The 26,270-nt window shown below is 40.1% G+C and overlaps 1 protein-coding gene across 1 annotated transcript in view; it reads right to left on the bottom strand.

Annotated features, from left to right (window-relative positions):
• MRTFA (myocardin related transcription factor A) overlaps positions 1-26,270 on the bottom strand; it is a 170,798-nt gene that overhangs the window by 31,369 nt on the left and 113,159 nt on the right. The window contains exon 4 of the mRNA XM_007454102.1: positions 8,606-8,671. Coding sequence (XP_007454164.1) covers positions 8,606-8,671 — 66 coding nt within the window. The remainder of the gene's footprint in view (positions 1-8,605; positions 8,672-26,270) is intronic.

Here is a 26,270-nt window from a genome sequence, read left to right as displayed (position 1 = left end):
AGCAGGAAGAGAGATGAGGATGCTGACATATATCAGAAAGGCAACATAAAATGCCAAGGAGTGACGTGCCCAGCTGGTCTTCTCCTGAGATGAAAGAGAAGATTCCTGAGGCCATATGCCTAACCAATTTTCTCTCAGCTTCAAATCTAGGGATCAGGTTAGCTCTAATCCTGGAACACATGTTTTACCATGGTGTTTTTTTTTTAAGATTTATTTTTATTTATTTATTTTGGTTGCGCCGGATCTTAGTTATGGCACACAGGATCTTTTAGTTGCGGCATGTGAACTCTTGGTTGCAGCATGCATGCAGGATCTAGTTCCTCAACCAGGGATTGAACCCAGGCCTCCTGCACTGGGAGCATGGAGTCTTACCCACTGGACCACCAGGGAAGTCCCTACCATGGTGTTTATCAAGTGCCATTTAAACTTGGGATTCAACTACAGTTAAATGGTAACATTCCTGTGCTGAGGATACACCATCTCAGAAAGGCGGAGTTCTCTTTCTCTGCTTCTTAAAAAAAAAAAGTTATGCTGTACACCTGAAACTAATATAATGTATGTCAATTACATCTCAATTAAAAAGAAAAGGGAAAAAAAAACTAGCTCTTTCATCCAGAGATATCTATGTATCTGAAAAAGCCAAGTGGACCACACTAACAACTGTGAGACTGAGCATCTGAGAGAAGCATGAGCCCAAGGGCCCCGGGTGGACTGGAGAGGTGGGAAAACTGCAGGCTTTGGGGAGGCCTTTTCTTTTTTTCTCTTTTATAAATTTATTTATTTGTTTGTTTTATTTGTGGCTGTGCTGGGTCTTCGTTGCTGCACGTGGGCTTTCTCTAGTTGCGGCGAGCAGGCGCTACTCTTCATTGCAGTGCGCAGGCTTCTCATTGTAGTGGCTTCTTTTGTTGCGGAGCACGGGCTCTAGGCGCGGGCTTCAGTAGTTCTGGCTCGTGGGCTCTAGAGCACAGGCTCAGCAGTTGTGGCGCACGGGCTTAGTTGCTCTGCAGCATGTGGGATCTTCCCAAACCAGGGCTCGAACCCGTGTCCCCTGCATTGGCAGGCGGATTCTTACCCACTGCGCCACCAGGGAAGTCCCGAGGGAGGCCTCTTCTGAGCTGCTGCCAGAAAGGGGAGCTGGTCAGATCCTGTCCAAACTTCTTTGGCGCACAGGAACAGCTGTTCAGAGACTACCACACAGAGCTTCTAGCAACTCCCAAGTGGACCGGAGCACATGGGAAACGGCCAAGGCCCAGGTGAGGAGCTGCTCTCACCCTAGCCTCACCCAAACTCATAATCTACACAGAATCCTTTGAGACAGAATGTCTCGGACCGTGGATGGACCTAGAGATACTCATACAGAGTGAAGTAAGTCAGAAAGAGAAAAACAAATATTGTATATTAACGCATCTATGTGGAATCTAGAAAAATGGTACAGATGAACCGGTTGGCAAGGCAGAAATAGAGACACAAACATACAGAACAAATGTATGGACACCAAGTGGGGAAAGCGGGGCCGGGGGGGGGATGGGATGATGAATTGGGAGATTGGGATTCATATATATACACTAATATGTATAAAATAGAGAACTAGTAAGAACCTGCTGTATAAAAAAATAAATTTAAATTTAAAAAAAGAATGTCTCAGACATTGTAACACTTCACTTAAAAGCAAAACAAATGACATTTCCTTGAAGCCTACAATTTTGTCATCTTCAATCTTTGTAAGATTTACAAAAGGGGGGATGGGTGGCAATTCAGCCTCAAACTAGACCCTCTTCTGCTCTGGAATCACCAGTGTCCCTGCCAGTGAACATTTCTGTCTCTTGGCAAGCTGCCCCCCCCAAAAAAAAATTATTCCCAACCCAGCCACTCACTTGTTTTAAGGAGGTTAAAAACAAAAATACATTACCATGGAGAGGGCAAGCTAATAAAATAATAGTCCCGTTAATATACAACCAAAAGGGGAACAATTTTAACAGAGTACCATGTTGACTAGTGGTTCTTTGAGTCAGTAATTTTCAGCAATTTTTTAATCCAAGGGTAGGGAGGAAAGTGGAATTAAGAAGGATTTTATTTACGGAAAGATAGTTCCTGATCTAAAAAAAAAAAAAAAAAAAAAAAGGTTATGAAGAACCTAGGGGCAGGACAGGAATAATGACGCAGATGTAGAGAATGGACTTGAGGGCACATGGGGAGGGGGAAGGGTAAGCTGAGACAAAGTGAGAGAGTGGCATGGACTAATATATACTACCAAATGTAAAACTGATAGCTAGTGGGAAGCAGCCGCGTAGCACAGGGAGATTGGCTCGGTGCTTTGTGACCACCTAGAGGGGTGGGATAGGGAGGGTGGGAGGAAGACGCAAGAGGGAGAAGATATGGGGATATATGTATATGTATAGCTGATTCACTTTGTTATAAAGCAGAAACTAACACACCATTGTAAAGCAATTATACTCCAATAAAAATGCTTAAAAAAAAAAAAAAAAAAGATAGTTCCTGTTCCCAAACACTGGTTTTCACAGAACTTAATGAGATATATATATATTAAAAGCTGCTTTCAGATTCACAAGATGGTAGATCCAAGCTAATGTTCTCACTCTTAACTGCAAATAATACTAACTGTATTTCAAAAGCATGAACAATATATCATCTCATTTATCTCCAAATTAACTGTGGGGTAGATAAGAATTTTATTTTTAAAAAATTTATTTTATTGAAGCATAGTTGGTTTACAATGTTGTGTTATTTTCTGGTGTACAGCAAAGTGATTCAGTTATACATACATATAATAGTTTGCACCTGCTAACTCCCAATCCATCCCTCCCCACCTCCCTCCCCCTTGGCAACCACGGTCTGTTCTCTCTTGTGGGTCTTCTTCTGTTTCACAGATAAGTTCATTTGTGTCATATTTTAGATTCCACATATAAGCAATATCATATGGTATTTGCCTTTCTCTTTCTGACTTACTTCACTTAGTATGATAATCTCTAGGTCCATCCATGTTGCTGCAAATGGCATTATTTCATTCTTTTTTTATGGCTGAGTAGTATTCCATTGTCTGTATGTATATGTGTGTATATGTGTGTGTGTGTACACACACACACACACGCACATACACACACACCCCCCACATCCATTTAGGTTGTTTCCATGTTAGATAGGAATTTTATAAAAGTAGAATTTGAGTTCAGAAAAGTTAAGTGAGTTACCTAAAATCACCTTGTTCCTAAGTGGCAGAATAAAGCCTAAAACCCTATTGTCTAATATAACAGCCACCACCCACATATGACTACTTAAATTTAAATTAATTAAAATTAAATTAAATTAAAAATTCAGCTCTTCACTCAAGCCAGCCACATTTAAGCACTCAATAGCACATGTGGCTAGTGGCTAGTGTTATAGAATATTTCTAACATCACTGAAAGTGCTATTGGACAGGGCTGGTATAAAGGCTAGTTCTTTTGAATTCATGGTAACTTGGGGGAAAAGATGCCACGGCACCTCAGTATTTAATAAAGACGGACTGAGAGTGACAAAGTTAAATCATAGCCTCTTTCTCATTACAAGAAATTCTGAAGTCTGAGGAGGTTGGTTTACCTTCTCAGGGGTTAAGAACACCAAAAGTTACTTTTAAAAGAGCTTCACCAAAATAGATTTTTATCCATATGTACTCAGGAAAGAGAATCTTGAAACTCAGTTTGTACCTTTGATCAAGAATAATATAAGAAATAATTCCCAAGTTACAAATAGCAAAAATATTATTATTAAGAATTTTAGCTACAGAGGAAAAGAGATCGCAATAATTAATCCTGACACTTCCAGACATTAAATAACCTTCTGTCAGAGTTTAGAAGAAATTTCTTGTTGGTGCAGAGACTGCTATAGTCAGATGAACAGGAGATTTTCAGCTAATGTGGGGGCCAGTAAAATGACAGCTTAGATTAGCTAGCAGTGCTGCAACTGGGCCGCACTGTGTGTAGCACTTGGCTAATGCCGACGGCTGAAGCATGACAAAGGGATCAAACCGTAGAATTGAAGATGGGGAATCAAGATGTGGTGAAGTTTATTAAAAATAGAGCTGCGGGAACTCCATTACACGAGGCCATTTTTTTCCAGTTTCAGGGTGAGAACACAGGGCCTGCTAGCAGATATATAAATCAGTCAAAACTAGCTGGCCAACTGGCTCACTTTCTCACCCAGCAACATGTCTGAGGGCCTCTCAGGGGCCAGGCAGTTTGACAGGCCTCTGGATTGACAGTGGCTGCCCTCTCTGAGTTGTGCTGCCCTCACACCCTTCAGATTTTCCCAACCACTGAGAAGTAAGTGTCACCAATGGCAGAGGCTGAGTGCACAGAAACACCATTTAAAATGAAAAAAACAAGCTCACCCAAGAAATGGAGGAAGATCCTTAATCTACTGGACAAACATAATGATTTCCTCATGTTTGCCAAGGTACCACGGTTTTCCTACTACATGCACATGGGGCAATAATGGACTGGTAAGGGGTAACTTGAGCATTAGAAATATGCTACTCTCTGCTTTTTCTCAAGGATTCACAAAAGGTTGAGAGGGAACAGACAAATGAGATTCTTCTCTCATATCTAGAAAGATTATAGGAGACTTTATTCTCATTGGTTTGGGTCAGGAGAATTTCCAGGTTTTCCTTTAAAAGGTTATTCCTCTGCAGCAGCTCTCATTGCCAGAATGTTTTTCTTAATTTTCACCTTAACCTTATGGCTTGTACACTTTAAATGTCAAAGAGAAAGGCTGTGGGGAAAGTTCTGTTTGAGAACAAAGTGTACCACACATGACCCACCTCTTCTATGAATCTTCATCCTAGATACAGCAGCATTCCTTAATCTTTGTACTTAAACACCAGCTTCCTATCTGTGCCATCTCTCCTCTCCCTCAAGATATGCAGAGCTTCAGACATCATTAAAGAAAGCTAAGGGCCTGGAATATGTAATCCTTTGCTATCTGGCACTCTGCATTTGGTAGGGTTTAAGTAGTGTTAAATTCGAGACAAATGTTTACATGATGAGAAAGAAGGATTCTGGGAAATGATTCTATTTAAAAACACATCGGAAACCAACTTTTATATCCCATAGTTTAGATGCCATGAACAGAGCATATCAAGTAGCAGAAAGAGGTATATGCGAATTGAGGGATTCTTTAATCCCCTGAATTCTATGGGAAGGCTGTAGCCCAACTTTGAACAATATGCAAAAACATGAATGACCCTGCAAGCAAGGCAGCTGCTGAAAACATCATGTCCTACAGATATGATGTCAGAACTGGAAGCCAGCCACACATGGGAGCTGCATATGAGGGTTCTCTGAAACGAGGTGGGTGGGTTCTTCCTAGAGCTACAGAAAGATTGGGATGAGAATAATTTGATAAAAGATATTATCAGAAATGATGAGGCAGAATACAGCCATGACTACACTGCTCCTTTCCTCTGGTTTGAAGGTCCTAATTACTTCCTAAGTTGTACAACAAACTTAAACATAAAGGCACTTTTCAGAAACTCCTCAGGTCAGCAAGATGGAAATGCACTTCAAACCAGATGTTATCTTTTCAGGTCTCCAAATCTCCAATAATCAACAAATGGCTGATCAATTATGATTTGCCCCCAGCACTACTCATATTTTTTTTGAAAGACATGAGTGAAAGGTGAGATGTGGAATTGCTGGGGATGTCAGGGAGGCAGAGAATGTTGGAGACTATAATGGGAGTTAGGGTAGTGGTGAGGGGCTGTGGTGAGGAAGTGGTGTTACTCAGAGGGTGAAGGGCTGGGGAAAAAAAGAGCCTCATCTTTGGGAATTCAGGGCCCTATCTGCACATGAGCAGGCATGCTGATGAGCAGGGAACTTCACACCTGAAACTCTTCCCAGGCCTCAACACTCTCTCTCTCATAATCTAAGAGTTTGCTTCTTACTTTCTTCACTAGAAAAGCTGGAAACCAAACTGTGCCCATAGTTGAAGGTGCCTTGTTGTATGAGGGAAGATGCAATATTCTCATAGAAGCAGGGCATTTCTATTCCTGTAAGAAGGGCAATTGTTCTCACTTCACAGATACAGAGAACTACCCAAAGCACACAATTAGATATTCAGAATATTTTAGAACCTGGGCTCCTGACAGAACAGGAGTGTTGTTTCAAATTCCATGCCCAGAATTCCAACAAGTTTGCAATAGAGTGGTATCTGTGTCTGTCTTTCATCCTCTCCCTCTCTTTCACACACACACACACACACACACACACACATGCGTGCACACACACACACACACGGATGTGCGCACAAACACACACACTCCACTTTACAACTGGCTGTCTTCATTCATTCGTTCATTCAGTGCCAGGTACTGGGGACAGAAATATAAATAAGATACTTTCTCAAGGAGCTCACAGTCTAATTGGAGAGACAAACATATAAGGAGATAACTGCAATACTCAAGCATCATTTGTCTTAACAACACAGAATACTGTAAGAAATGCTAAGCAAGGAGACTGTATACAATAAATCTTATTAAACATATATCTCCAGTAGCCCCTGGTATCAAATGAAAGGCAGCAAGAAGAATGCAAGGCACTCATCCTCCGCAGTGGCTTTTGGATCCTGAGAAGCAGCACTATGCTCTCAGAACTAGTACTGTAATCAGAGTCAGCACCCCACAGGTCAATGCTGAATTGCCCTTTATCTTGTGTATGGGCAAATCTTACTCCCCAGATAAACTGTTAAATGTCTTGAGGGCAAGTCCCGTGCCTTACATTTCTTTAATCTCTAGAGCACCTAGGACTACCCCAGGCAAAAAGTAGACACTAAACGCATGCAGTCTTGGTGAAAGGCACGTGATGCTGGGTAACTTGTTCCTCCACAAGGTTTGTATATAGATTGGCGGATCTGGAGTGTTTTGTAAAGCACAACACCGCCCTACCTGATCACATTAACTGATCCACACTTTAAAGATGGGGGGTCCTTCACTAGAAGGCCAGAGAAGAAAACGGCACGTGGGTAAATTGTTTGGTAGTTAATAGCAATTTTAAAAAAGATATAAATTTGAGACTTAAGTTTCCTGGCTGACACTTAGGACAGAAATAGACCTCAGACTCCTTATACTTGCTATGAAGTTCTAGCTCTTAGACATGGACCTGGTATTACCACAATGTAAATCAAATCCCATCTTCACTTGCTTAAAAGCCTTCAATGGCTTTCCACTGTAGTTAAAACAGAACCTACCTCCTCCTCATGGTTGACAAGGCTCTCGTTCTGGCTCTGCACACCTTGCCAATCTTAACGGGCCCCTACTCTCTCCTCACTCACCAGGCCCAGTCACAATGGCTTCCTTGATGTTTGCAAAAACATGCCAGGCTCTTCACTGCACTAGGCCCTTACATTTGCTCTTCCTTCTTCCTGGGCCCTCTTCCTGCTTCTGAATGACTGTCTCCATCATATCCTTCAGATCTCAGCTCAAATATTTCCTCCTCAAGAAGGCCTTTCTTGACCAACTTTTCCAAAGTGATTCCATCTCATTCCTATTATTTATCAATATACCAACCAGTTAATTTACTTCATAGCATTTACCATGTTTTGAAATAATTGTGTTTCTCTCCCTGTTTATTATATTATCAGTCTTCTAAGTACAAAACTCCTGAGAGCAGGAGTTGAACTTATCTTCCTGTATCAACAGGCACACACTAGGTACTCAAATATTTTGAATGAATGAGTGAATGAGAATTAGGAAAGTACAGTAGCAGTAGGTTAGCAGGCATTGAGTTAAGGTGAAAAACATCAGTTCTCCCACTATGAAGCTAGAAGTTGTTGTATGATATATAAATTTTTACTTCATTAGGGTGTGTCCAAGTAGCAGTTAACACTTAAAGATAAAAGAAACGAGAGGGAGAGCCTAACTCTCTGCTGATGACTTAAAAAGAAATGTCAAAAAAAGCAAAATTTTGCTGGCTTCAGCTTCCACTCATTTTATAAGGCTATTGGTAGTAAAAGCAAATTTTCTTACTTCAAACAGATTCCAAGGTTGGCTTTATTTCTCCCAAGTGATGCAGTTCTGCACCAAGCCCAGCCCTGCGATACCCCCATCAATGACTCCATTCAGGCACACTCATCCCCACGCCAGCCTTAGGGTATATCTGAGGCTCTCACTCTAAATAAAACTGGGGTTGACTCAGAATACTAGATGGAAAAGGGCTATCTCTTCCCAAGCACCCGAACACTAAAGCAAAACACATGTGAGAAGTGTTCTTCCTCACAGTACCCCAGCTCAAGATCTGTTCCTCCTATAAAGGGAAGTATAATAGGGCGTAGAAACCCTTTAAAACGTGCAGTTAAGAAGCTAAGGATGATTCAATGGTACCGTTAAACCTAACGTTTTTTGTTTCACTGAACTTGGTCAGTTAGGGCTGTTCTCTTAACTATCACTGATTGAGAGGCCATGAACTTGGAAAAGTATGACAAAGAAAGCAGTGAAAAATGAACCCCATAGGCCTTGTTTTCTGTTAGATGCTCCCCGTGGCATACTGGGTACACACCCCGCATCCTAAAAGCAACTCTATCAAGTGCTGAGAGGGGGAGAGAGAGTGGTACTTACGCGGCATGATCCCTTGGCTCACCAGTTCCTCCCGTGTCCGGCGCTGCTGGAGCTTCAACTGCAGCACTGCATGGCAGCAAAGAGAGAGGGGAGATCAAGGCTCAGTTGGGCATTCCACCACAAAAGACACATTTTCAAATGCAAAGAAAGCCTCGAAACAGAAGGGTGTAGCGTGAAAGAAGGATCCCCTTTAATTGTGACTGTAATTGCAGAAGTGGCCTGATACAGCACGGTTTCCGTATTCTGCTGTGGGCGGCGAGAGGAAGTTGCAAAGGGTCTTGCTGGGTGATAACAATCCACAAAGTACCAAAGTCTTGCCTCTTGTTCAAAACCTTCTACAACACTGTGTCCTCCTCCAAGACGAAAAGAACACAAATTTTTAACTCAAAGAAAACATAATGAGGACCACCGCACAGCAGAAAAAGCTTTCTAGATGTTCTACACCTTCTTTCTGGTAGCAAATGTTTACCACCGTAAGTATAGCGAGTGATCAGGAAGTATTGGTTATTTGTAAAATCTTTTCTTTTGTACCTAAAAATTATACCTATTTTCAGCAAGCAATGGATTTCCGTGGACCAGAAAGTATTTTGCCATTAAGATAACTCTTCTCTGCCTCTTTCTCTTCACTTAGAGCCTTTTTCTGTTGACATGAAACAACAAAGCTAGGTGATTCAAAGCACATCCGGACTAAGGGAGGGTGATGGGTGTTTCTACTATTTCTACTCTGGCAACACCACTTGATATAACAAGTTAATAGGATTTTTTTTTTTAAGTAAAAAGCCAATTATCTCTATCTCAAATGCCAGTGAAACCTAAAGGGTATTACCACTGCACACCATACAGAATGACAAAGGCACAGCCTCCATTCAGAGACTAAGTGAGAAAATGTCCAGAAAAGGAGGGTTAAGAGGATCTCACGGGTCAAGGGAAGTTCCCTTATATGATAAGTCTTCAATTATAAGGTACCTGCGTCACATCTGAGGGGGACCTGCATCTGTTAGGAACCATATTACCCTAATGTCTGCCTTTTCCATCCACAAAGCAGTTTTTAAGAAGGTCTCCAAAAACTGCAGAACCGTAACTAGTCTCTCCTGACTATATCTCAAATTCAGCAGGTCCAAAACCCATCTTTTCCCCCCAAAACCTAATCTACTTCCCATCCTTTTTCTCTTTAATGGCATCACTACCCTCTTCCCCAGCACTAATACTAAAACTTTTGAGCCAACTTCAACTCTGCCACCTCCTTACGCTATTTCACCAAGTTTACTACGTTTCCTCGTGTTGCAGTGACAGCACTGTGTCTTGCCCACTCTCAGTCACTCCGATCAAGACTGTCCAATCACTCTTCCTCCAGGTACCATGAACTTTCCCAACTCCTTATTCACTTCACCTGGAAATGCCCAACTCTTCACCTGACCTTCCCAACTCACTCCTCCCCAGCACTGAGAATTACTCCAGGCCTCCTGTGACCTACCTTTTATCTGTTATAAAAAGTAGAGTGATATTTTGCCCTGTGTAATAATTACCCTCTGAATAAATCTTCTCTCTCCTACCAGTTTATAAACTCCTGGGGGGGGGGCAGGGAATATATCTTACTAATCTATGAACCACCCCCCAAGAGCACTTAATACACAGTAAGCATTTAACAATTGTTTCTTAAACTGAACTGGATCTCTAAATGATGATACATACAGCCTGAGAAACCTAATCAGGAGGGTATTACTATTATTTGCAAATTAACATTGTTAAAAATAAAGACAGCCTTGCAGAATAAAATATAAAAGCAGCAACGGCCACACTAATAGCTAACATTTATAGAACATGTGCTCTGTGCCAGATACTGTCCTACATTCTTTCATGTTTTAACTCACTTAATCTTCATAACTTCCCTATGGAGAGAATAGGTATTTTTATTTTATAGGTAAGGAAAATGAGGCCCAGAGAGATTAAGTAGATTACCTAAGGTGATCTACTAATAAGAGGAACAACAGGTTTTGAACCCAAGCATTCTGACTGCAGAACCTGGGCTCCTTACTTCTCTGCTTCTCCAGGGTCTTTTGGAAGCCTGTGCTGCTAAGATAAACAGGCACGGAGTATGATCACCTGGGTTCATTCTGTGGTAAGACAAAGGGGATGAGGGAAATGGATGGTCCAGGCCAGGGTCAAAGAAGTTTGGGTGATCAGTTTCAGTAAAATAAATTTAATCTAAGAACTTGATTTCAGAATAAATTACAGATCAACAGCAGTAGTAATAATAAAATAAAATTATAATAGGAGTCATTGAGTGTTGCTATGTGTCAGCCCTATGTTAAGTGACTGACATGCTTTTCAATCAACATCATTAGAGAAATGCAAATCAAAACTACAATGAGATATCATCTCACACCAGTCAGAATGGCCATCATCAAAAAATTTAGAAACAATAAATGCTGGAGAGGGTGTGGATAAAAGGGAACCCTCTTGCACTGCTGGTGGGAATGTGAATTGGTTCAGCCACTATGGAGAAGAACAGTATGGAGGTTCCTTAAAAAACTACAAGTAGATCTACCATATGACCCAGCAATCCCACTACTGGGCATATACCCGGAGAAAACCAAAATTCAAAAAGAGTCATGTACCAAAATGTTCATTGAAGCTCTATTTGCAATAGCCCGGAGATGGAAACAACCTAAGTGCCCATCATCGGATGAACGGATAAAGAAGATGTGGCACATATATACAATGGAATATTACTCAGCCATAAAAAGAAACGAAATTGAGCTATTTGTAATGAGGTGGATAGACCTAGAGTCTGTCATACAGAGTGAAGTAAGTCAGAAAGAAAAAGACAAATACCGTATGCTAACACATATATATGGAATTTAAGGGAAAAAAATGTCATGAAGAACCTAGGGGTAAGACAGGAATAAAGACACAGACCTACTGGAGAATGGACTTGAGGATATGGGGAGGGGGAAGGGTGAGCTGTGACAGGGCGAGAGAGAGGCATGGACATATATACACTACCAAACGTAAGGTAGATAGCTAGTGGGAAGCAGCCGCATAGCACAGGGAGATCAGCTCGGTGCTTTGTGACCGCCTGGAGGGGTGGGATAGGGAGGGTGGGAGGGAGGGAGGGAGACGCAAGAGGGAAGAGATATGGGAACAGATGTATACGTATAACTGATTCACTTTGTTATAAAGCAGAAACTAACACACCATTGTAAAGCAATTATACCCCAATAAAGATGTTAAAAAAAAAAAAAGCCCTCTTGTTTACATCAGGACTTGGGAGCTGCTCTGTGGTGCTTGGAACAATGGATTTCTGTGTAATGGAACTGTTATGTGGAGAGACTAAGATGCAAAGGAAAGTTCCAAAACATATGGGAGAATGTTTGCTGGAAAATGACTTGGTTAAAACCTGACAATTCTACCAGCATCCTGCAGGTTGATGAATACTAATGAAGCTATGAATGTCACCGATTGATGAACAGCTTCATTTTAAATGAGGGGTTGCTGTCTGCCTATTGAAGGAGGCCAGTTTGCTATGAAGTTCCTAAGGTGTAAACTCTTCTGGCTAGCGCCACGAGATTTACTTGTCTGTTTTATGAAAAACTGGTGATCAGGAAAAGCTCTTCATTTTATGGACACGAAAAGAAAACAAAACTCAAGACAGATTATTTTTTTTTAATTTGTAAATAGATTTCTGAACCAACATCGAATCTAGATTAATGCATCCATAAGATTCCAGCCATTTCTATTTAATCATGTCACTGCCCTAGAGTCATAACCTGTTATTGATACTTTCTAACTCTGAAACTGTTTTTAATGGAAAATTCTTTTTCAGTTATCCAGCCTTGTAATTAAATAACTTTGAAGGGGGGGGGGGGGGAAGCCCTGTGGGAATAGTACAATTATTATCTCCATTTTACAGATGAGAAAACTAAGGATCAAACTTTTAAACTTTTGCCTTAGGTCAGATGGCTCAAAAGTGCTGGAACTAGGATTCGCACCAGGTCGCTGTGACAGTACAGTGAAGGTATTTAATACTGTGCCACATGTCTCCTTGGAAGAAAGAAAGAGGAGGGCTAGGCAGGATAAAGTAAGAGGGGAAAAAAGGGCATATATTTGTCATATTTTAGTGTTTCTAAGGCCCTGTGTAAGATGAGCTATTAGAAAAGGATTAAATATAACAAACTGATTTGATTTCAGAGAACAGGGAAACCTAATGCAATTCAGTAAGTCTGAACACTTCAAAAAAACAATAACTAATGAAAACTCTATTATCCAAGAATAATTTTGAAGTATCAATCATCAGCCTTCCTAAAAACCCATATACAGATAGGGCCATAAGGGATCCATTATGCAAATTTACTGACTGAAAAACTTCTTGCTTCATGAAAGCAAAAATTTAACTCTATGATTTGAGCTTTTTATGGAGTTTTTTTTTTTTAAACAGCTCTAGGTCAAAGAAGAAGGTTCATCTAATAAACCTTTTCCATCTCTAAAATTCAATGAAACTAAAGTTCAGTTATCTGAAAATTCCATCTTGTGCCCCTCAGCAGTTAACTCCAAACTCTATGCTTATCTGAAATCTGACCAAGTTTCCCATTTACATAATAGAATTAACCCTGTATCAGTATACTCTGGGTATTGCTATAATTTGATTGTAGGTATGTATTATTTTATACATTGCATAACCCCTGCTAACCCTAACAATGTTTATAAGGAGGAAAATAAAAGCCCTAAGCAGTACATTCAGAATTATGGTGTAATGTATCTGTTTGGCTCTGTATATATACAACAACCCTTCTTCTAAGACTTCCAGCTACAAAGAAATGCATATTTATATGAATTTCCCCTTTCCTTAGTCTATCTTAATTCCTCTTAATTCTAAGCACTCTAAATAAAATGGCTTTATGTTTCCAGGCCTTGAGGATTATTCGTTTTAGAACAAATCATTTAATAAGTGACTTTCAGTAAATACCATATTATGTATTACGTATTATGTTATTGTACATCACCATTTAGATTTCCTCTCCATTCCCCAAGTCAATAAAATCTAAACAAAAATACCTATTTGTGCACAAGCATGCATCTTTATACCTTCACTGTTATTGAATTCCACAAATTTAATATATCATCTGTTTCTAAATGGGTCTGTGCAAGCAGCCTATATATAGATGTACAGGTGTCTTTAAAGCTGATGCATGGTGAATCAACTGAGTTGCCTGCCAGAAAAGGACTGGAATAAAAAGAAACAAACCGTAAAGTAGGGGAACCTAGGTTCTCCATTCCCCATGAAAATAATCAAGTTTTCCATTTGTTTCAAACACAGGTGATCAACTGCTATTTGAATAACTGGCTACTTGGGAAATCAAAGCAAGGGACGGAACTTCACATATTTCTGCCCTGTACAACCATGGAGGTATACTGATGGTATTCAAGGGATAATGCCCAAGAAATGAACACATCAAACAATTGGGTCAACTGGGTCTGGAAAGAAAAAGCAAAAATAAGTGCTGTGTTCTCAAGTCCAGCTCTATGGCTTCCACTGGTCAGCAGTTCTGGATTTTACTGAAAAGGGAGATGTGCAGCTCAGTAGGTTGCTCCTACCTTATTCATATTTACCCATTATTGATTTCACCATGGCTTCTAGAATAGGGAGGCAAAGTATAAGTTATGAGGGAAGTAGAAAAGAAGAGGAAAGGGTTAGTATGGGAATGACTGGGAAAGAACAAAAACACTCCCTCTGCATCGTCCTTTGCTTAGGATGAAGACCTCTTCAACAAAGATTCTGACTGCAGGAACATTCCATTAACTCAGCTCTATTCGAAACACTGATGAATCTTTTTCTCAGTTCTTTAAATTTGGATATGAAACCTAATCAAATGACAATGAATTTGATCACAGCTCTTCAGACTATTTATGTTACAAAAAGGCTCCAAAATAAACTTGTTGACAAATAAGGGAAATGCTCCTTGACTAGAAATTATATGCTAGTCCAAAAAGTGCTGTATCAGAAACTCAGTGAGGTTTACATGCTTGAGGAGAGCAAAAGGCAAACAAGCCTTCTCAAAAATCTTTTCTCTCCCCACCCCCACCCCCACTAAGATATCTGACCCTAAGTTATGGAGGTTCTCATACTTCAGAGGAAGAAATTACTACCCAGAAATGATCAATTGAAAGACTGGCCTGGTTGGAGTTAAGTTTGAAAGCATGAGTTTTCATGAGAATTAAAAGTGACCCTCATACTAAGATACTAAAATAAAAAGAACGAATATACTAGAAAATAAATTAGATGTCATTTCTGGCATTCCTAAGGTACAACTAATACTAGAAGATTTCGGGACTTTCCTGGTGGTCCAGTGGGTAAGACTCCGCGCTCCCATTGCAGGGGGCCTGGGTTCGATCCCTGGTCGGGGAACTAGATCCCACATGCATGTGGCAACTAAGAGTCCGCATGCCGCAACTAAGTCCACAAGCGGCAACGAAGATCCCGCATGCTGCAACTAAGACCCGGTGCAGCCAAAATAAATAAATAAATATTTTTAAAAAACTAGAAGATTTCTCCATTTTGTTTTAATTCAATTTCATGATACTTACTTAAATGATTTAGAATAAGGAATCTTTTGATTTATCTCCTCATGAATTACAATCTACCTCGGTACATGGGCCTCTCACTATTGTGGCCTCTCCCGTTGCAGAGCACAGGCTCCGGACGCGCAGGCTCAGCGGCCATGGCTCACGGGCCCAGCCGCTCTGCAGCATGTGGGATCTTTCCGGACCGGGCCACGAACCCGTGTCCCCTGCATTGGCAGGCGGACTCTCAACCACTGAGCCAACAGGGAAGCCCCACCTCACTCTTGATAATGAACAAATATGCAGAAAGTCAACAAGAATATAGAAAACCTGAATACACTCCACCCAACAACTGCAGAATACATATTCTTCTCAAGCACACATGGAACAGTCTCTAGGACAGGTCATATACTAGGCCATAAAACCAGTCTTAGTGAGTTTAAATGGATTTAAATCATACAAAGTACATTCTTTGACTACAATAAAATTAAATTAGAAACCAACAACAGAAGAAAATTTGGGAAATTCATAATTATGTAGAAATTAAACAACTCACTCTTTTTTTTTTTTTTTTTTTTACAGTATGTGGGCCTCTCACTGTTGTGGCCTCTCCTGTTGCAGAGCACAGGCTCTGGACGTGCAGGCTCAGCGGCCATGGCTCACGGGCCCAGCCACTCTGCGGCATGTGGGATCTTCCCGGACCAGGGCACAAACCTGTGTCCCCTGCATGGGCAGGAGGACTCTCAACCACTGCGCCACCAGGGAAGCCCAAACAACACACTCTTAAGTAGCCAATGGGTCAAAGGAAAACTAATAGGGAAATCAGAAAGTATTCTGAACTGAACAATATATCAAAATTTATGGGATATATCTAAAGTAGTGCTTAGAGGGAAATTCATAGATTTAAATGCCTATATCAGAAAAGAAGAAAGATCTCAAATACATACTATAAAGCCTTCACCTTAAGAAGCTAGAAAAAGAAGTGCAAACTAAACCCAAGGTTAGTAGAAGAAAGAAAGTTAAAGCAGAAAGGAATTATACAGAAAACAGAAAAACAGAGAAAACCAATGGAACCAAAAGTTTTTGTTTAAAAATATCAACAAAACTGACAAATCTTTAGTCAGAATGACCAAGAAAAGAGCCAAAACAGATTCAAAACTCAGCAACGTAAAAGGAGGTATTACCACCAACTATAGTAAGTAAGAAAGTTAAAAGGGAACACTATGAAAAACCATATGCCAACAAACTAGATAACTTAGATGAAGTGGACAAATTCCTAGAAAGGCACAAATTACTGAAACTGACTCAAGAAAAAAAAAAGAATATCCAGAGAGACCTATAAAAAGTAAAGAGATTTTCCTTTTTTTGAGGAAAAAAGAAAAACCAAGGCTCAGATGGCTTCACTAGTAAATTTTACCAAACATTTAAGAGAAGAATTAATAATAATCCTTCACAAACTCTTCCAGTAAACAGAGAAGGGAACACTTCCCAACTGACTCTATGAGGCTAGCATTACTCTGATACCAAAGCCAGAGAAAGACATCACAACAAAACTACAGACCAATGTCCCTTATGAACACAGACACAAAAATTCTCAACAAAATACTAGAAAACAGAAGCCAGGACTGGAACCAAATCTTCTGTATTCTTATCCTTGTATTCTTTCCCCCATTCTAGTGATTCTCAACCTTTACTTCCCAAATAAAATCATCTGAGAATGTCTTCAATTGGTCTGGAGTGGGGCCTGGACATCAGGGTTTTTCAAAAGCTTGCCAGATGATTCTAATGTAGTGTCAGGTTAACAACTGCTGCCCCATTTAATGCTACTTTGGCCTAACTTAAATTCACTTTACACTGGAAAATTAAACATGTTCCATCCATGATCATGATGCCAATTATAAATCATGCTGAGTAACTAGTACTGCGCAGATTTAATTCACCTTTCTTTTGATGCTCCCAATTAACCGCTTTTAAAGCACATCATCCTTTGGTGTGTACTGAACAATGGCTGAATCTTTTTAAGTTAAAAATTTTGTTTTAAATTTGTTTAAAAGTTTGTAACAGGAGAGGACTTTCATTTTCTAACACACTTCTTCCAGAAAAATTATTTGTCGTCTACTACTGAAGGTTTAAATGTCAAGGGGGAAAAAATGGCTAAAGAACAACTTAATAAACAGATAAAATCCGGTATCTCTAGGCTCACTTCCCTGACTTTTCTATCTAAATCTAATGCACTTGATATGATGCATCATCTTCTAAGTTCTCTTTTAAACACAGCCTAGCACACTTATTTAATAAATATTAATTGTTAAAACTAATTTCAGATAGTATATTCTTACTCCAAATTCTGTTCTTTCTATAAATCCCCAAAGCCTGATCTCATAATAATTGGTACATTTTTCCTCCTCATTAACCTTCAGGTACCAATCCCAGAAGAAATAAGCAGATACAATTCAATTCAGCAACAGACAACACCACCTCTGGCTTCAAACTGGAGAATGTGTTTTACTGGGAAGAGAAGGAACAGTGTGGGTTTTAGCCTTATGTGAAGCTTAGCATGCTCATAATTAGAATATTCATCTTTGCAGCAGTGAATTACACCTATGTTATTGGTGTATTTTTATACTTCAGTTTACCCTATAAACTGCAAAGTCACCCAAATTGTAAAACCACATGACCTATCACTTAGAACCAAAGACTATTCTCTGAACACCCACTCATTTCATTATTAGAGTATATGAGTAAAAGTAGGTGAAGGGTGTTTATGTCAATTATATCTCAATTTTCAAATTAATTATTTATTTTTTAAAAGTAGGTGAAGGTACCCCCAGAGGAAGGTATCTCTCATTTCTGCTGCCTGGGCTACTTTACAGCATCACCTCCAAAATAGGGATTGGGAGCCGGGATGAGCAAAGAGTTCTCCTCCACGCATCCTCTCATTCACTCACCTAACAAATACGTTAGGGTTCATACTAGAAGGCTGGCTACACCTGTGGTCTCTGCTCCCAGAAAGCTTTCAGTCCAGTGGAGAAACTGACATCAAATCACATATAAGTAAGTACAAGTTGTGATCAATGTTTTACAAGAAAGAATGAAGGATATGAGAGAGGTCAGACCCTGGAATTCACAGTTACTCCTCCTTTAATATTTTGTGATAACTAACTTTCCACATTTCCTCTTCACTATTTTTTTAGATGATTTTTTTTATTCTCTTCACTATTATAGAGTCAATTATTTAAGATACTAACAATCCTTGAGAAACAGAGACGTCAGGGTAAGCTGTATTAAAATAAGCAAGTTAAGACAGTTTCATTCAGTCACTTTATACATATTTGCTTAGTTGCTCAAGGGTTCACATACTAGTTGGTCAGCACACCTATGCACCTCATATTCATGCCTTATTCAGTTATTCCTCAGTTCCTGTCAAAACTCTCCTTGGCATTCACTCAAGAAATATGAGGGTCTACTACATGTGCCAGCCACTGAGCTTGCTGTGGGGATATAGTAGTGACCAGACAGAGTCGCTGCCTTCAGTGGTTGTTTGAGCGAAACAGCCATCAAATAAGGACTTATAAGAGTGAAGAGTATTTTCAAAGAAAACATTACTCAGACACCACATCCCAACTAAGTGGTTTGACGGTTCCCACGATTCAATTCATGCATTCAAACATCTTTTGTACTCTCAAAGCCAGGGCCAGGCGCTAGAAATAGATATGTGAATAAGATATGGTTCTCATGCTCAAGGAATTCTTAAGTCAAATGCAAAAAAAGGGGCTCAAAACGGATAATTACAAGGCTATAAGAAAGATATTGATGTCTGTAATATAGATTTTTTTACTTAAAAAGTCACAGAAAAATGCAACTTTGGCTAGCACACACTACTAAGGGTCCCTGCCAAACTCAAGTCATTTGGTCTTATGTGTGCTACACAGATATGCATAAATAATAAAAAGATGTGTTGGTTTCTTCAAAATATAAATTCAAATAGTCACGTATTTTTTAGGTGCTATGGGAATACAAAGGTGATACTACCCAATGCTGGAAGTCACAGAGAAAGAGAAACAAGACCCTTTCTATGTGAGGTAGGACAAGTGAACATATAAATTGGCCCTTAAAAATATTTTATCCCCATCATTAGCTTGAACTAATGTTTCGAGTAATTTTCTGATTTCATTCCCAAAAAGAATACGCCTCTGGGCCCCTGTTTACTGTAATCTCTCATAAGCCCTTCCTGAGAGAGACTAGAAAGATGTCAAAGATGGGGGAGAGATGCCTCTGTGCTCCCTTACTCCCCTCCACTGCTCTTCCTGCTTCCTGGTTCTCATTCCTACCCTGTCCTACAGCATCCCTGGAATTCTTTTTCTTCTGTTCCTTATATAAAATTTCTCAAGCTCTCTAAGTTCTAAATTTCTCTAGTCCTTTTCATGATTACTTTTCTTCCGTCAACTTGGGAAAACAGCCTGAATGGGTTAGCACAGCATACACAGCACTAAAAATGTATTTCTGGCCTATGCTTTTAATATAAACAATAGCATTTTAAAGGCCCAGTGTATTCTATAATTAGTCCTACTCTTAACCAGAAAGCATTTACTATAAACTTAACTATGACTCCGGGCAGAGGGGCAAGCATTGCATATTGAGTTGGTTATATGAATATTTTGTAAGTTCCAAGTGAATGCAATACACTTAGAGAACTGACCTTTAAGGGCAGACCAAAAACATGAGAGAAAGAATGGGAAGACACGGGTTCCAGGCCTGGCTCTGCTGCTACCTAATCAAGTCACTTAACGTCTTTTAGCCTTGACTTTCTCACTATAATACAATTTGGAACAATAACCCCTACCCTTTGAAGCTCAAAAAAACCTAATGTATGTGAAAAGTGCTTTGTAAAACTGTAACACAGACTATAAATGTTTCACTAGAGGTCTTTACATGAGATAGCTTTTCTCTAGGACAGGAGCAAGAATTGCTAGTACTGTAAGCTGGTAGCACACCTCCAATGAGATGCTTTATTCTGCAGAGTGAAAGGGCCTTATATAAAAACCCTCCTTATTTTAAAATCATGTCCCACGTTGTGGGGCAGGGGGAAGAGGGGAGGGGAGGGGAGGGGCAGAGAGGAGACCTGCTTCCTTTTAGAAGGCAGTTCTGCAACACGCAGCCAGTGAAGAAGCACGCTCTGTTCCCAGACTCCAGACAACCTGGTATATGTATAAAGAGCAAGACGCAGAGAAAGGCAGAAGAATCAGCACCCATTCATTAACAAAATTAAATATACAGGGAGTGTTCAAAGCATGCTCCTGACATTCTGAGCTGTCAATACCAGAACACTGGTTAAAGAACCCAGAAAGGGGACTTGCCTGGTGGTCCAGGGGTTAAGACTCTGCGCTCCCAATGCAGGGGGCCTGGGTTAGATGCCTGGTCAGGGAACTAGATCCCACGTGCCAAAATGAAGATCCAGTGCATGGCAATGAAGACCCCAAGTGCCGCAATGAAGACCCCGAGTGCCGCAACTAAGACCAGGTACAGCCAAATAAATAAATACTGAAAGAAAAAAAAAGGACCCAGAAGGTCCATTTATCTGTTGCCAGAGAATGAAGGATCTGCTAAAAGTCACATCCAGAGTTAAGACAAAAAGGAGGAAGTAGAGGTGAGAGAAGGAAAGTTGATTCAGAGAGGGATCCTACTGATCCACCATCTAAAAGGCATATGGCTAAATGCACTGTGGTATCCTAGATTGGATCTTGGAATGGAAAAAGGACATCAGTGGGAAAACAAATGAAATCTAAATAAAGGTTGGAGTTTACTTAGTAGTGTGACCAATGTTAATCTTTCAGTTTTGACAAATGTACCAAAGGTATGTAAGATGCTAACATTAGGGGCAATCAGTGAATGTTGTATAAGAACTCTCTGAACTATCTGTGCAACTTTTTTGTAAGTCTAAAATTAGTGCAAAACAAAAAGTTTATTTGAAAGAACCCATGGGGGCTTCCCTGGTGGCGCAGTGGTTGAGAGTCCGCCTGTCGATGCAGGGGACATGGGTTCGTGCCCCGGTCCGGGAAGATCCCACATGCAGCGGAGCGGCTGTGCCCGTGAGCCATGGCCGCTGAGCCTGCGCGTCCGGAGCTTGTTGCTCCGCAACGGGAGAGGCCACAACAGTGAGAGGCCCACGTACCGCAAAATAAATAAATAAATAAATAAATAAGCCCATGGATTTGACTCTTTCAGAAAGATATACAAATCAATTACTAAAACATATCAAGGATCAGGTTTTCCTTTTTGATAAATTTATTTATTTTTTATTTATTTATTTTTGGCTGCATTGGGTCTTCGTTGCTGTGCGCAGGCTTCCTCTAGTTGCAGCAAGCGGGAGTTACTGTTCGTTGCGGTGCGCGGGATTCTCATTGTGGTGCCTTCTCTTGTTGCGGAGCACGGGCTATAGGCATGCCGGCCTCAGTAGTTGTGGTGTGCAGGCTCAGTAGTTGTGGTGCACGGGCTTTAGAGTGCAGGCTCAGTAGTTGTGGCACATGGACTTAGCTGCTCTGCGGCACGTGGGATCCTCCCAGACCAGGGATCAAACCTGTGTCCCCTGCATTGGCAGGCAGATTCTTAACCACTGTGCTATCAGGGAAGTCCCAAAGGTCAAGTTTTTCAAACTGAAGTGCTACCATGTGTTGGACAGAAAGAAATTACTAATTCCTATAAATGATTAATTATGAAGAACAAATAATAATGGTCTTCTAATAAATTTAAATTATAAAATGATTTGTGGCATAAACAAATATAATAAACAATAATGTAATGTTTCAAAGACTTGAAGACAGGAATCCCTAATTCTTTTTAAAATCACACATACCAAAATTATCTGTGAGATTTCAAATTTGATTATTTTATCAATATGCTCATTCAACCCTTTCACAATCCCATAAATTTCTCTTTCATCTCTGTATATAGTGTGTAAACATGAGTTAAATTATCTCTCAAATGATCTGCTTTAGAAATCACAAATAATACTAAAAATGATAAATAGCTTCTATTTGATCTGAATACTGGCAGGGATACAGGCAGAGATGAGATATTTTCCTGGGTTGGCAAACCTGGTAATTTACAAATGATAAGCTTATGAAAATCCAACCTGAACTACTAAAATATGCAAAATAAAGGGGCTCTGTATTGTGTAATACTTATAAAACTTATAAAACAGTGAAACTTATAAAACTTATAAAACTGAAAACATGCATGTATCATCTTATTTAATTCTTAAAACAAAGCTATATGGAAGTTGTTATTATTATTTTTTATTTTTGGCTGCGTTGGGGTCTTTGTTGCTGCGTGCGGGCTTCCTCTAGTTGCGGCAAGCGGGGGCTACTCTTCATTGCAGTGGCTTCTCTTGTTGTGGAGCACAGGCTCTAGGCACGTGGGCTTCAGTAGTTGTGGCTCACGGGCTCTAGAGCGCAGGCTCAGTAGTTGTGGCACACGGGCTTAGTTGCTCCGCGGCATGTGGGCTCTTCCTGGACCAGGGCTCGAACCCGTGTCCCCTGCAATGGCAAGCGGATTCTTAATCACTGTGCCACCAGGGAAGTCCCGAAGTTGTTATTATTATACTATTTGTAGATGAGGAAATTGAGCGTTAGAGAAATTAAGCAATTTGCCCAAGGTCACAGGGTAAAGGGTAGAACAGAAATTGGAACCCAGCTCCATTTCAATCGACAACCTGAGCCCTTAAGCACTATCATATGTTGTGCTTCTTTTCTTTCATAAAACACACCAGTTCTGCATGTTTAAAAATGACACTATATTATCTGCATGATGTGGCTGGAAAAAATCATCTATATGTTTACCAACCAGGGGAAAGTCCAGGTGATTTCAGTGAATCGTTTATGGCATTTCAGAACTCTAGAAGTGAAAAGCCCCCCTCTATTCAAATTCCAAAAGACATACAGACTATAGATAACAGTGGTCACATGTAAAGGTCATTCAAAGGGGCTCCTCCCAGAGACAGGAGGCAGTCTGGAAGGATACCAGAGAACTCCACAGGCCCACTTCCCATTTGGCTCTCGAATAGGCAGAAAGTACCTGCTTCCTGGTACAACTTCCTTTCTGTAATCTGCCAGGCGTTCTTCCCTGGTACTAGGGAGATTCTGGGTTGATTCATTCATTAATTAATCAAACTAATGGTTATCACGCACCTATTATATGCTAGGCATTGTGCTACGTGATATAGCAGTAAAATGGACAGATTGACGTCCCAGCCCTCACAGAGTATATGTCCTAGTGCGAAAAACAATACATAAGTTACATATAACTTCCGGTGGTACATTATGTGAAGAAAAACACAGTGGAATAAGAGAAGAGAGAGTGACGGTGGGTGGTCAATTTTAGACCAAGTTCACAGGGAAGGTCCTTCTGAGGAGATAGATGACTCTTACGCAGAAACCTAAACAGCATGATAAACCATGAAAAGATTTGGAGAAAGAGTGCTCCAGGCAGCAGAAATAGCAAGTGCAAAGGCACCGAAGTAAGAAAAGGCTTGTCTTGAGAAGGAAACTAAGATATAAGAAATGAAGAATCAAACATGCTGATTTCCTATACTATGCAGTCACTGGGTTGTCATGTCACTACAGTGACTCATTTATCAATGATATCAACAGTTATTTAAGGTATGTATTGCCTCTCTTTTATAGATGAAGAAAAAGAGGTTCAAAGAGGTTAAGTAACTGTTTGCACAGCTAGTAAGAGGTAGAGCCAGAGTTCAAACACAGGTTGGCCTGATACCAAAGTCTGTGCTTTTTCTATTGCATCACATTTAATGCCAGAGTCATAGCAAAAATATTAATAATTATACATAAATAAGTAAATAAATCAAACCCCCATATCCTCAAAAAGCTGAGGCTCACCATTTCATTTTGGGTAGTTGCTCATCACCCCCCACCTTGAAGTAATCTTCTCTAACTGCAGCAGACATATCTCAAACTGCCAGCCCCTTCAATGTCATCAGTCTCTTTCCTGAGGATCTATAAGGCAATGCTCAAAACAACCCTATCACAGAAGATCTGAGGATAACGTGTACTTGCACTACACGTCTGAATGGGTGGAGATAAACTGGGAATGTGCTTCCTTTGGACTGGCAGGGCCATCTGAACAAACCCTTCCAACATTAAAGGCACCAGGAACAGCATTTTCCCTGCCACATTAGTTCTGCACGTTCACCCAGAAAACATGGGCAGCTTCGAATCTCATTTGCTCTTCCCTGCTGCATAACTGGTGCTGACATTTTGCACCCAACTTTGTTGAGGGCAGGTGACAGGTGAATAGACTCAAAACTTGGAACAGGGTAGTTAAGCCAGAAGTGACAAAAAACTTTTTCCCTTAAAACTATATCAGAGTATTTATTCCTTCTATATCTTTATAATATGGACTTGAAAACATATAGCATGGTAGGATAATCATGACTGAAATAATAAGGGAGGCCTATATTCTCATATAAATTCTGTAAATACTCGGAAAGTTAGTTTTTTTCTATTAAAGTACTTCCAACTTAGCTTCTTGACATTTTTGAAATTAACTTTCAGTGTTTGTATAATTAATGACAGTTCACATAACTGACATTTTGATGAAAAAAATGGTAAATTCTGGTTAAAATAATTTTTAAATGAAAAAAAATATTTTAGGGGAAGAATTAGGGAGCAGAGAGGTTATTAGAAATTAGAAATTTGGTAAAACGGGTTAAAACACCACACACACACACACACACACACACACACACACACACAATCTGAAAATTCTAATGTTTATGTGTAAACTTCTCCATGATATTTAAAGAAAAAATGGTAATAATTTCTTAACCCTTAAATCCTAGGTAATATAAAATTTTATCTATTTTTCACAAAAAAATTAAAAGAATATTTAAAAATAAATTTTGGTAGAGGCTACAGCAAAATTTTTCTTTTCTGTAGAAGCATGAGATCCATAAAATTAAAGTTCATGTAATATATGAGCTGTGAAAGCTACAAGCCTATCAGCTAAAACTGCTGGAAGGGTTAAAATTCTCAAGACCAAATCCATAAAGGAAAAGCCAGTCTATTATAATACTGTAGCCCATTTAACTACTGTAGGATTTTCCCATGCCCCATCCCCCCAGGTTTAATAAAGACATCTCAAAAGTAAACGTGTAAGTAAGCATAAGGGCGGGGATGTTGTTAGGAGAGCTGCAACTCTGTATTTCCTGAAGTTTTCATGGTCAAATTTGCAAGTGGAACATTTCAATACTGCAGGTTCAACACAAAATTTTACAAAACAAACCTGCATTAAGTTAAAGCAGAACTGAAATCAATGCCTTTTCTGGCCACTTCAGGAATGATTTCTGTGTTTTCCCATCATAGAAGCCTCCTTTTTATTTAGATGTTTGGCTCCTTCAACACACACCATGGCTCAGAGTGGACAGTCCAGCTCCAAAGCTAAAATGGAAGTAGAATGCAAAGTGATCAACCGATTACCCAATTATCACATACCACATCTTTCTAGCATAATTCTGAGTGATGCAGAGGGTGCCACACCTTTCAGCAGAATGCTTATTTTTAAAATATCCTGGATACTAGCTTATAGTTTCCTTCCTCCTGCATTTTCAAATCATCCCAGTAATAAAACTCTTCCCTAAGAAGTCTCATGGTAGTTGTTTCAGAAAAGTGCATTAGACTTGTCTGATGCACTGTGTGATACACAAGCAAGACCCTTCTTTCTCTGGATCTTTTGCTTCTCTGGAGCATGTAAACAGCCAGCACTACAGCAACAGCTGGGGATCATTAAACTGACAGAAATAGCATAGGAGACTCCATTGGTGTGTGAGTGGGGGGAGGAGAGGCTCAGTATCAGATTTAAAAAAATCAAAAGGGCAACAGGAAAGTAGGGGACGAGGTGGGCAAGGCGAAGCCCAAGCAGTGCAGCTCACCCAAATTTACACAGCTAAAGGAACGCACTGAAGCAAATAAAGGGACAGGTGGCTGCAGCCTAACTTGCAGCCACCACCTATTCTGACAGGTTAGTCAAACCTAAAAATGTGGGTCAATGACAACAGGCGGGGGTAGAGGTGGGAGGGGAGTTGTGGCGT

The sequence above is a fragment of the Lipotes vexillifer genome, unplaced genomic scaffold (assembly GCF_000442215.2).
Source record: "Lipotes vexillifer unplaced genomic scaffold, Lipotes_vexillifer_v1.1 scaffold382, whole genome shotgun sequence".
In the NCBI taxonomy this organism is placed as follows: domain Eukaryota; kingdom Metazoa; phylum Chordata; class Mammalia; order Artiodactyla; family Lipotidae; genus Lipotes; species Lipotes vexillifer.
Note: the sequence above shows the minus strand (reverse complement) of the source record. Positions and strands in the feature narration are given on the sequence as shown.